Source organism: Halictus rubicundus, unplaced genomic scaffold (genome assembly GCF_050948215.1).
Source record: "Halictus rubicundus isolate RS-2024b unplaced genomic scaffold, iyHalRubi1_principal scaffold0478, whole genome shotgun sequence".
In the NCBI taxonomy this organism is placed as follows: Eukaryota; Metazoa; Arthropoda; class Insecta; order Hymenoptera; family Halictidae; genus Halictus; species Halictus rubicundus.
Window position 1 is genome coordinate 20,122 of NW_027489019.1, and position 13,077 is coordinate 33,198.

Here is a 13,077-nt window from a genome sequence, read left to right on the forward strand (position 1 = left end):
ACTCCCCGGCAATCTATAGCGAACTCTGGTGCGTGTCTCTAGCACATTGCGAGCTACAATTGTCGTCAGCAACGCAGACGCTCGGTGCGGCTTAGGCTCGCACGGCTGACGCAATACAACCCCTCTCTTACCTGAGAGCAAGGTTCACCGGTGGTTGAAACTCAATGAGTTTCAACCCTTCCGACATCCAAGGAGGACGACCAGCGACGGCAGAAAGGAGGAAAACTCGGCGAGGAGGACGAAGGCACCAGATCAACCAGCTGAAGAAACAGCTTTCCACCGAAGGAAGGAAGGACGGTGACTGGACCAGCGAGCTCACTCCCGCCACAACAAAGGAGCCACTCCCCCTGCCCACCTGGAAACTCTCCCCCGTAGTTCTCCCTCTGAGAACGCTCCCTAATTTTCTGGCAGCCGACGACGCTGACCCTCGAGTAGTTTATTACAGTAACCTATTGTTCCCCCGAGCCCCACAAAAGACCGACGACTGTACATTTATAGAAAGGCTTATTTCACGCCTATAATTATCACTTTCTCTCTCTCTATGCTTATTACTACTTTTCCTCTGTCTCTGTCTATATATATATTATTATTATTATTATTGTTATTTGTACCTTGTTCTGTAAACATCTTTTCTTTATTATAGAATATATTTTATGTTATTGTTGAACAATCACCTTAGAAATCACTCTCGAATCCCCACGTCTTGTAACCATCCCGCCACGTTTTTTGGTCTCCACAGCGATAAACGATACCCCGCACTTTTTGGAACGGGTTACCGCTCGTCCGTTCCGCATCTATTATACCCTTTTGTTACAAGGCCAATCCCTCGCGGAAAGGCCCTAGCACGTAACAAAAAACCATAATAGAAATTTGGTGACAGCGGTGTGGGATCTATCGTTATCGTGGAGACACCCCCGGCGGGATACAACCAAAAAACGACGTGGTGAATTCGAGAGAAAAATTTAAAAAGTAGAATTTCAAAATGCCAATAACTCGATCTCAAGGTCTTAGTGAGGCCGAGTTAGAAATGTTGGAAGAACAATTAAAGAAAAGAGAAAAACGTTTACTAGAACAAGAACAACTATTTAAAGAAACTCAGAGAAATCTTGAAGAATTTTTACACGAAGAAAGAAATCAAATAAGAACAGAGGAAAATAATAAAACTAAAGAATTAGAAATGATAGTAGAATCATTAAAAATGCAAGTAAAAGCATTGGAGGAACGAGCTCCTATAGCTCAAACTCCCGTAACAAGTCGTAAATCTGGGCCGGCAACAATAGAGTCTCCCCCTTCAGCATTTTCTCTCAGAGATGTTATATCAGAAATTCCCACCTTTTCGGGAACTAACCTCTCTACCGACAGGTTTTTTCAATCGTGCCGACGAGCACGGGACATTCTTTCACCCTCGCAAGAAACAGACTTAGCGAGAGCAATTAAATCCAAACTTGTCGGGCGTGCATATTGCATAGTAGAAGACGAGGAATATAAAACGGTGAATGATCTAATAGATGCCTTACGCACAAGATTACTCCCGCAAAAATCATCATATTATTATAGAGGTCTTCTTTCCGATATATTTAAAAAACCGGCGGAGCATATAATTGACTACGTGCAAAGAGTTAAAGATTTAAGAATGTCGATTAGAGACACAGAGCGTCAGGAAGGTCGATCACCTGACCCTGGAATCGACGAATTTACTCTAGAATGTTTTATTCGTGGCTTACCGTCCACTATGAAAATATTATTAGAATTCAAGGGATATAAAACCCTTACAGAAGCGTTCAATCACGCAATAGTAATTTACAACGAAATGGAGCAAGAACAAGCTCGAACAAAGCCTCCGCCGATATTAAATGCACCCCCGCTGTCCCCTCGAAGCTCGTCGACTCCCCCTAAGAATTTTATGAGCTCACGCGGCCCTCAGGTATCTCAGGTAAATTGCACGTATTGCAAAAGGAGCGGACACACCGCTTTGCAGTGTTTTCAAGATCCCCGCAACCGGGAAAATAAGAAAAACATAAATAATAGTCAACCGCCTCCTATTACGTGCACTTATTGTAATAAATTCGGACACTACGCATCTCAGTGTTACCGAAATCCGCAAAATAAATCCCAGAATTCGGGAAACCGCGGAAACCCCTCGCCGACGGACGCCCGGCGGGAGGGCAACCCAGAGCGTCCACCCCCCAGTCCAATAATAGAAAAACCTTCCACATAGAAGGAAAATTTAATTCGATCGTAGAAATCGACCTGGCACACCCCATTGGACAAACGAAATTTCTCATCGATACGGGATCGGAACCCAATCTTATTAAATTACAACAGATAGGATCACTATCTTTTAATAAAAATAAAAAATTAAATCTAAGTGGCATTTCTCCCCAGATAGTAGAAACATTAGGATCATTAAGAATCCAAATTCACGGCAAAATTCACGAATTTCACGTGATGCCGAATAGTTTCCCCATTCCTTACCCCGCGATCTTAGGATCCGAATTTTTAAAGAAATGTTCTGCCACTATTTCTTATCAAGACAAATGTCTTTTATTGGGAAATTTAAAAATCCCTTTTTCCGATCCTGAAAATATTAGTGTGCCCCCTCGAAGTATAAAGACGGTTCCCGTCAAAATTAAAAATTTAAATATAAAAGAAGGATATCTCCCTCGGCTGCATGTTGGGACAAATATTTTTGCAGGAGAATGCATGGTGAAGAATATAAATGGACGTGCTATAATTAAAATTTTTAACGCATCTGACGTAGAATACGAAGCGGAAATTCCACAAGTAGAAATCGAAGAAGTTGAAGAAGTTAAAGGAGTTAAAGATGTTGAAAAATTTAAAACTTTACAAATTGATGGAGAGAAAAATTTAAGACCCGAGGAATTTGGGATTATTAAAAAATTAAAACTCAAGGAATTTGAGGAAATTAAAAAATTAAAACTCGAGGAATTCGAGGAAATAAAATTAAAATTCGAGGAATTCGAAAAATTAAAACCCGAGGAATTCGAGGTAAATAAAAAATTGATGAAACCCGAGGAATTCGAGGTGAATCAAAAATTAATAACGCCCGAGGAATTCGAGGCTGTTAAAAAACTAAAACTCGAGGAATTCGAGATATTAAAAAATATAAGACTCGAGGAATTCGAGCAAATTAAAAATTCTCTCCATTCAAATAAAAGTAAAAGTAAAGGTAGGAGGAAGAATAAAAGTAAAGATAAAGATAAAGGTTTCTCTTGTTTCCGCGTCGACTCTTCTCAGAGATTTTCAAATATATTAAAGATGATTGAAGTAGATAATTTAAATGAAGAAGAAAAAGCACACGTCGAAGAATTAATTAAAGAAAACCATGACATTTTTCACTGCCAAGACGATAAATTGCCCTGTACTCATTTAACTTCGCATCGAATAGATACGACCGACAGCAGCCCCGTAAATATTAAACAGTACAGATTTCCCCCAATTCATAAAGAGGAAATCCGAAAGCAGATTTCAGAACTCTTAAATCAAAATATAATTACGAAATCTTCGTCCCCGTATAATTCCCCTGTTTGGATTGTTCCGAAAAAACCGGACTCCGCAGGCAATAAAAGATGGAGGATGGTCATTGACTTCCGCCAATTAAACGAAAAAACTATCGGAGACGCGTACCCTCTCCCAAATATCGTAGAAATCTTAGATCAATTAGGAGGATCAAAATACTTCAGCGTGTGTTTCGAACAATGCAGATCTCTCAATGATCTGAGAGAGTTCTGAAAGTTCTCTGAGATCTTGTGAAGAAATAGAGAAGCCGACGGATCGGGAAAAGCTATACGGGTTAAGGAACGCACGTAAAGAAAAACACCGATGGTCGATTGAACAGACAAGACTGCGACGATCGACCGTTGTCTCGATCGCTCCTGCCTCCCGTTCCCCGCGCGGCTCGCGAGGTCCACCAAGCTGCTCGATCCACCCGGTGGCTCGCGGGACGCGGGGTGCGACGCAGGGGCGACGTCGCGCACGCGCCGTCGATCTAGTCGTTAGAGCCGATTTATTGAAAACATGTACATACGGTTCTGTCATATAACATTAAAATCGTGTTTTACTTGAGTGCACATAGAAATATGTTTGTCTTCTGCGCGTATCTTTATTGGCGGCTGAACCCCTCTTCGCGTAAATCCCGAACATACCGCCCGCCTCGACGTCGATTGTTCGACGTTGATGTTTCACCGTTCGATGGCGCGCGAGATCGATGTGTCGATGCGAGTTGGAGTGGGGGGTTTCTACCTCGCTACGCGTTAATTCAGTCGCGTAAACGATGAATGGCGCCGCCCGCCATGACAAGTCCGCGTAGTGACCTCGTGCGTATCGGATTTTGTACCGACTATGTTTCCCCCTGAGCTCCTCCTTCGTCGTCTCTGACCGGCAATGGGACCACTTTGGCGACGGTCCGGCGGAAGGTGCGGTCTCCCCGTCGTAGAGTGACCACACGAACGAGCCCATCGGGTCCGGGATGCACCTCGGCGACACGTGCGAGTGGCCAGCGGGTTGGCGGGGTGACTTCGTCGGCGACGAGAACGAGCGTGCCAATACCGATGTTTTCTCGCCGTCGTTGCCACTTTGGACGCTGCTGCAGCTGGTGAAGATACTCAGTTCTCCATCTGCGCCAAAAGTGGTCGTGGAGATTACGGATTAATCTCCACCGCGCGGTCAGAGACGAGGCGGTTGCCTCGGGGGGAGGCTCGGGGGGGGTGTGAAGTGGTTCGCCGACTAGGAAGTGCCCGGGAGTGAGTGGACTAGTGTCCTGTGGGTCGTCGGTCAGCGGGGTCAGAGGTCGTGAGTTCAAACACGCTTCGACCCGGCACAGCAGCGTGGCCATCTCTTCATAGGTGAGTGTCGCCTCCCCTATCACCCGTCGAAGGTGGTTTTTCACCGACTTGACCGCCGCTTCCCACAGGCCCCCCATATGCGGAGAGTAAGGAGGGATGAAGGTCCACTGCGTCCCGCCGTTGGCCAGTTCCTCCGAAACAGCCGTGTGGAATTGCGATGCCTCCCGGAACATTCCCCTCAGCATGACGTCAGCTCCCTTGAAGGTGGTCCCGTTGTCGCTGAGCAAGCTGCTGCATCGCCCCCGACGCGCCACGAACCGTTGGAACGCTGCCACGAAGGCCTCCGACGACAGGTCAGTCACTGCATCTAGGTGCACCGCCTTGGTGGCCAGGCAGACGAACACCACAATGTATCCCTTGTGGCTCTTGTGACCCCTGCCCTTGGTGGTGCGAATCTGGATTGGCCCTGCATAGTCCACACCTGTTGCAGAAAAGGGCTTTGACGGACATACCCGGGAAGGCGGAAGGTCTCCCATGCGTTGTTGTCCCACTTCTGCCCGGAGCCGTGTGCAGGTGACGCAGTCACGTAGGACCTGCTTCGCCCTTGGTCGCAACCTGGGTATCCAAAAGGCCCTGTGGACCCAGGCCAGAGTCGTAGAGAGGCTCCCGTGCAGAGTCTTCTGGTGTGCATCCCGTACGATCAACGTCGCCAGGTGGGTCGACCTCTCGATGAGGACTGGGTGCCGCTGTGACTCCGGCAACGATGACAGCCGTAGGCGCCCTCCGACTCTCAGGACCCCGTCGTTGTCTAAAAACGGGACCAGAGTGTTGAGGCACGAGGAAGTCGGGATTACCTTACCTTGGGTGAGTGCTCTGATCTCCTGTGAGTACGTGCAGCGCTGCGTCACACGGACCACACAGGTTAGCGCTTCTTTTAATTCAGTAACCGACAGTGGCCCGGTCTTCTTGACAGCTGGCCTCCTGGTGTTGTGGATGAAGCGTCTGAGATAGGCTGAGACACGCGTCAGCCTTGAGAGTGAGGAAAACCTGAGGACCAGCGAGTTTTCCTCCGGTGCCACGACCACCTGCGCGACGGCGACAGACCTTTGTTCCGGTGCGACCTCGCATGGGCTGAGCGTAGTGGTCGCAGGCCACTCGCCAGGTGCGGCGGTCAGCCAGGAGGGTCCGTGCCACCAGAGAGGTGAGGCACGCAGTTCCTCAGCTGATATCCCTCGGGTGGCTAGATCTGCGGGGTTGTCCAGTGTCCCCACATGCCGCCACGTGACCCCAGGTAGGAGGTTCTGGATCTCCGCGACCCGGTGGGCGACGAAGGTCTTCCATTTCGACGGATGCGTCCGGATCCATGCCAGGGTCACCGTCGAATCGGACCAAGCGTGGGTTGTGACCTCGTCGAAGTTCAGAGCCGACCGCAGAGACGACAACAAGCGTGCGAGCAGAACCGCGCCGCACAGCTCCAGCCTGGGAATAGTCTGCGGTTTGATAGGAGCCACCCGCGTCTTCCCCATCAGAAGGTTCGACCAGGATCCCGTCTTACGCCGGACCACGAGGTAGACGACCGCCACGTACGCTCGTTCTGAGGCGTCACTGAAACCGTGGAGCTCCACGTCTGACATGCACGGTGAGAACCCAACCCACCTCGGTACCGTGACGACCGTTAATGAGGAAATCTCGATCCTTAGTTGTGACCAGCGTGCAGCCATCGACGCGTCCAGAGGCTCGTCCCACGAAACTCCAGCGAGCCAGAGGTCCTGCAGTATCGTTTTTGCTCGTACGATGACCGGAGCTAGCCACCCAAGGGGATCAAACAGTCGGGCGATCTCGGAGAGCACGGTCCGCTTGGTCCACTTGGACGCAGCGGCATCCGAGAAAAGAGGTCCGCGGACTGCTAGCGTGTCCCCCCGGACGTCCCAGCAGAGCCCCAGAGCGCCGTGGACTTCCTTGTCTTGGAAGACCTTCTCCTCCACGCACGCAGCGCGGAGTTCGGGGACGTTGCTGGCCCATTTATCCAGCTGGAAACCCGCGGAGGAGAGGAGGTCCGTCAACTGCCGACGTATCTCCAACGCTCGCTGAAGGTCATCTGCGCCAGTCAGGATGTCGTCCACGTACGAATGTTCCCTGACGGCCCGTGCTCCTAACGGAAATCGACTCTCCCCGTCGACGGCTAGCTGCTTCAGGACCCGATTTGCGAGGTAAGGTGCCGGAGCAGTACCATAGGTGACCGTCGAGAGCCTGAAATCAGTAACCGCTTCACCAGGATCATTCCTCCACAGGATTCGGAGCCAATCCTGATCTTCGGGGTGGACCAGAATTTGCCGGAACATCTTTACGATGTCCGCCGAGAATGCCACCTTATGCAGACGCCAACGGGTGATCACCGCCCACAGATCACTCTGGAGCTTCGGGCCAGCGAGCAGCGAGTCGTTCAGAGAGCCTCCTGAACCCATCCCGAGCGAGGCGTTGAACACGACCCGGATCTTCTTGCGGCCGTCTGACACCTTCCAGACCGCATGGTGCGTCAAGTAGCAGCCGGGCTCGTGGTTCATCAGCGATTCCCGCGCCCGCTCCATGTGTCCCAGACGATGATACTCCTCCATGAAACCCACGTACTGCTCGCGAAGAGATTGGTCGCGGGATCGGTTCCTCTCGGCGTTGAGTAGCATCCTCAGAGCGACCGCTCTCGAGGACGCGACCTTCGGGCGCTCCTCCCCCCTAAAAGGTAAGCGAACCACATACCTCCCGGTGGGGTCGCGTCGCGTGCTCTGGCTGAACAATTCCTCGCATTGTAGATCCTCTGGTGACATCGGTGACGACGGGGCGACTTCCTCCAGTTCCCAGAACAGCTGGAGGTCCGGTAACGAGGCCTGACGACTCACGTGGAGGATCCGTGTCGATCTTGCGGCTGCCGGCTGTTCGACGGGCCCTAGCAGAGTCCAGCCGAACGGAGTTCGGACAGCGACGGGTGTGCCAGCGGGCCCCGATCTCTTCTCCAGAAGTAGCATCCCGCAGACGTCGGCACCGAGCAGGACATCTACCTGTGCTGGCTCAGAGTAGTGCGGGTCCGCCAGAGGCAATCCCTGTACGTGAGGCCAGTCTCCAGGGAGGACACGCTGCGCCGGCGTCGGAGCGATGAGACGCTTTGTAACCAGGGCATCTACGGCCACCTGGAAAGTACGGTCAAGAGGAGATCGGAGGGTTACCTGGACCTCGGATCGTGCGGTTCCAACGTTCGCTCCCTGGTATCCCGTCAGCTCCACTCGCACCGCTCGTCTTTTCAGCCTGAGGGACTGAGCCGCCCACTCTGACAGGAACGACGACTCCGATCCAGAATCAAGCAGAGCCCTGACGGTGAGAGTCCGTCCGTTGGTCGCTTCTAGGGAGACCCTGGCGGTGGCGAGAAGGGTGACCCGGTTGGTGCTGACCGCGTACGCCGCCGACGTGGACGACGTCGTAGCCTCATTCGGTTGTCCCCGCTGGAAGGAGTCGTGAAGAGTGGTATGATGGGTCCCGTCGCACGCCCAGCAGCGGTACTCCGAGGAACACTGCGTCTGCTGATGACTGGACGCGAGGCAGTTGAGACAGAGGCCCTTTTTCTGCACGAACTGTCTCCTTTCCGCAGCTGAGAGAGCCTTGTACGTTTTGCACGCGCTAAGGGCGTGACTTCCAGAACACAGTGGGCACAGACGTCCTCCCTTAGGTTTGGGCTTCGTTTCGACCTTGACCGCCAACATGTTACGCGCAGAAGATGGGATGGGTCGGATCACGGCGCCTCCACCCTTCGGAACCGGAGCAGGCGGGTCCTGAGGCCGAGCCGACCCTAGAGCGTGAACGCGATTCTCGAGGTAGCTCTCCAAGTCGTCGAAGCACGGCGTGGCCGTGGGGTCCCTCAGAGACATCTCCCACGCCAACCTCGTCGTGTGGTCGAGCTTCTCCGACGCGAGAAACACCAGCCACTCGTCCCACTCCGCGACCGGTTTCCTTAACGCCTGGAACGCCCGCTGAGTCTGCCGAAATTCGTCTAGCAGACGCTTGATCTCTGACGGCTGGGCCTTCGCCAGGGTCGGGTAAGTGATCAAGCGTCTCATGTGCGCTGCAGTGAGTATCCGTTGATTCCCAAACCTCCGCTCCAAGGCCGTCCAAGCACCGTCGTAATTGGCCTCGGTGATGGGCGTGAGGTCCAACATTTTGGCGGCTTCACCTGTCAGACAGGACTTTAAATACTGCATCTTCCTCACTTTAGGGATGCGGGTGGACTCGTGGACGAGAGAGCAGAATTGGTCACGGAAGCTCTCCCACTGGTACAGGTCCCCCGAGAAGGAAGGCAGTTTCATCGGCGGCAGCACCACCTCCGACTCCGCCGGCATCGTGTTCACCGGCACGGGCGTGGGAGGGGCGGGTTTGGCCTCTAACATTTCGTCTATTGCAGAGCCGTGTTCGATGTAAGCCTCCTCGACCTCGGAGAAAAGGTCGGTGAACAGGTACGGGAGCGTGGGCTCTGCTTGGCGAGTGATCTCTGCATGGCGCTCGGTGAACAGTCTCCAGTAGCTCTCCAGCAACTCCCTTCGCCTCAAGAGGTTCGGTCGAGTCAGATACTCAGCTCCGCTTTTTCGCAGGTTGCTCAGGAAGCGGGAGATGCGACCGCCGAGATCCGTTTGCGCGGCCACGAGCTCTGTCACTTTCGTTGACATATTCGAACACGCGCACGATATGACCGAAGATAGTTGAAGGTGAGTTGAAACCGAAACACACCGAGTTTGGCCTTGCGGGCAACCTCAAACGCTCCAACTGTTTGTTTGTCGGACGGACGAGCTCGCCTTGGTACGGGTCACCAAAGGAGACAACCGTCGACGATTCAAAACTAACCGTTTTCGAAACACGTTCTTAACGGAAAAACTCGGCACTTTTCTCACTGTTGCTTCGTTTCCAGACGAGAAAACCGACGGAACGCCGACTGGAGCACGAGCCGCGTGAAGAGAAGCACAAAAAACAGGGGCGCGGAATAAACGAGGGGGTGGATCGTTGCCGATGCTCAAGAGCCCGCTCGCACGTTGATCCGGCTCGAAGGACCAAATGTTTCGAACAATGCAGATCTCTCAATGATCTGAGAGAGTTCTGAAAGTTCTCTGAGATCTTGTGAAGAAATAGAGAAGCCGACGGATCGGGAAAAGCTATACGGGTTAAGGAACGCACGTAAAGAAAAACACCGATGGTCGATTGAACAGACAAGACTGCGACGATCGACCGTTGTCTCGATCGCTCCTGCCTCCCGTTCCCCGCGCGGCTCGCGAGGTCCACCAAGCTGCTCGATCCACCCGGTGGCTCGCGGGACGCGGGGTGCGACGCAGGGGCGACGTCGCGCACGCGCCGTCGATCTAGTCGTTAGAGCCGATTTATTGAAAACATGTACATACGGTTCTGTCATATAACATTAAAATCGTGTTTTACTTGAGTGCACATAGAAATATGTTTGTCTTCTGCGCGTATCTTTATTGGCGGCTGAACCCCTCTTCGCGTAAATCCCGAACAGCGTGTTAGATTTAGCTTCGGGTTTTCATCAAATTCCCATGGAGCAGTCAGACGCAGCAAAAACCGCTTTTTCGTCGCCCCACGGTCATTATCAATTTTCTAGAATGCCGTTTGGTCTTAAAAATGCTCCCGCTACTTTCCAAAAATTAATGGATTCAGTATTAACCGGCTTACAAGGGACAGAAATGTTCGTATATATGGACGACATTGTTATATACGCAAGTTCGCTCCAAGAACACATAATAAAATTTAATAAATTAGCCGAAAGATTAAGAGACGCGAATCTTCGACTCCAACCGGATAAATGTAAATTTCTCTGCAAAGAAGTTCATTATCTCGGACACATAATTTCTGAATCAGGAATCAAGCCTGATCCTAGTAAAATCACCGCGATTCAAAATTTTCCAACACCGCGCACACCGCGAAATATTAAACAGTTCCTTGGCCTCAGCGGTTATTACAGACGATTTATTCAAAATTTCTCCGGTATTTCAAAACCATTAACGTCACTTTTAAAGAAAGGTATTAAATTCCATTGGAAAGACGAACAAGAGCAAGCATTTTTAAAATTAAAGGAAGCTTTATGTAAGGAGCCCATATTACAATATCCAAATTTTAATGAACAATTTATAGTAACGACGGATGCCTCGAATCAGGCAATCGGAGGTATATTAAGTCAAGGTGAGGTTGGTAAAGACCTTCCGATCGCTTACGCATCTCGATCTCTGAATTCGGCCGAGATGAATTATTCGACCATAGAGAAGGAACTCCTTGCAATAGTTTATTGTACGCATCATTTCCGACCTTATTTATATGGGAAAGAATTCCTCTTAATAACAGATCATCAGCCTCTAGTTTGGTTGCATAAAGTGAAAGATCCTACGTCCCGACTCGTTCGCTGGCGGTTAAAACTTGCCGAGTACGAGTACAAAATTAAATATAAACCGGGAAAAATAAATTCAAACGCGGACGCATTATCACGAAATCCGCAAGTTTTAGTAGCAAATGTTCTTGAGGAGGAGAATACGGACGACGATCCATGGGCAGGATTGGCCGCCTTTTTCGGAGAGGAAAACGAACCTTCCACTCCCGAACCCCCATCTCCGCTTCCAACAATGGAAGATTTATCTTCGCTCGACGGAGATATACAAGGGTCCACCGAAGATTCAACGGAGGAAACGCAGCTGCCGTCCTTAGGGCACTGGCAACCCCAAAGCCTCCCGAAGAATCCCAGGGATTCCCTTTCAAATCCTGACACCAGCGAGGAAGAACCGTCACCATCCCTAGGGCATGGAGACGCACCTCACGGGAGTCCTGAAGATTTCCCCAACGAGCCGCAAGAAGAGGAGGGACACCCTCACGGCGGACACGAAGGCGCCCCTGGCGAACCTTCGCTCACGGACCCGGCTTACACCGAAGACGGCGGGTTGCCACCTCTAGGGGCACGGCGCACCCCCGATTCCACGGCAAGCCAGGCGAACTCCTCAGAGGATGGAGAAATCCCTGAGCGAGAAACAGAAGACGATCTGGGACAGGAAAACAGTATTCCACCCGAACCACCCCCGGAACCACCGGACGACGGCGATTCATCAATATCAAGCGACTCGGACGCAGAATCCGAACAGGAAAACGAAGCTCCAACGACAAATATAATAGAATCAAGAGACTGTATACACATGAGAAAAGATAACTTAGTATATTTTATTACTACCGCGGGAGATCCATTCGACGAAGGAGCCCGACAAATCCAAGATGCTTCAAAATTTCCTATACATACAAAAATAATGCTAGGAGCACCCAGCATTCGAATAATCAACAGAAGGTATTATATTGCATTAGCAGTCGCGAGAAGGCCACAAGAGCCAGTAAGAAAAGATGCATTAATAAAAGCATTTGATAAATTACAAAATTTCATATACGAAGAAGCTATTAGCTCATTTTCAATAAGTTATCCATCAGAAACAGACAGAGTTAATTTCGCTGCACTGCAAGAACAATTAGAAAGCAGATTTTTAAATGCTCCAGTCGAGATTACAATTTGCAAAAATTTAATTAAAATTCCGCCTATTTCAAAAAGGAATAAAATATTAGAAGAGTTTCATTCTGCAGCACCAGCTGGACATAAAGGTGTAACTAAAACATACACAAGAATCCGTCAATATTTTTTCTGGGAAAATATGAAAAAAGATATACAACATTTTATAAATAACTGTTTAAATTGTCAACTGAAAAAACTAGTGAGAGTAAAAAATAAACAACCGATGATGCTCACCGATACTCCCGGTAAAGCATTTGATAAAATTTCCATAGACATGGTAGGACCACTACCAACAACACGAAAAAATAATAAATATTTACTCACAATTCAAGATTTATTGACGAAGTATTCGCTTGCAATCCCAGTACAAGATGGATATTCTAAAACAATTGCAACAGCATTTTTAAATAATTTTCTATATAAATTTGGAACACCTAAATGTTTATTATCGGATCAAGGACCGAATTTAACGGGATCAACCATGAAACAACTCTTGAAGAAATTTAAAATTCAACACGTCTGCACGTCACCATATCATCCTCAAACAAATGGTTCATTGGAGAGAGCCCACCACGTATTCGTGGAATATTTAAAACAATATATAGATGATAAAAATCAATGGGACGATTGCATAGACGCAGCAATATTTTCGTACAATACGAGTATCCACGAAGGAACAAAGTTTTCCCC

At 49.8% G+C, this 13,077-nt stretch overlaps 1 protein-coding gene across 1 annotated transcript; it reads right to left on the reverse strand.

The window, feature by feature from the left end:
- Nucleotides 1–5,387: 5,387 nt before the first annotated feature.
- LOC143364357 (uncharacterized) lies at nt 5,388–9,511 on the reverse strand. The gene is made up of 2 exons (XM_076804753.1): nt 5,697–9,511; nt 5,388–5,613 (listed from the first exon to the last, which is right to left on the reverse strand). Exons 1-2 carry the CDS (start codon nt 9,509–9,511, stop codon nt 5,388–5,390), a joined length of 4,041 nt encoding a protein of 1,346 aa, XP_076660868.1.
- Between the last annotated feature and the right edge of the window lie 3,566 nt (nt 9,512–13,077).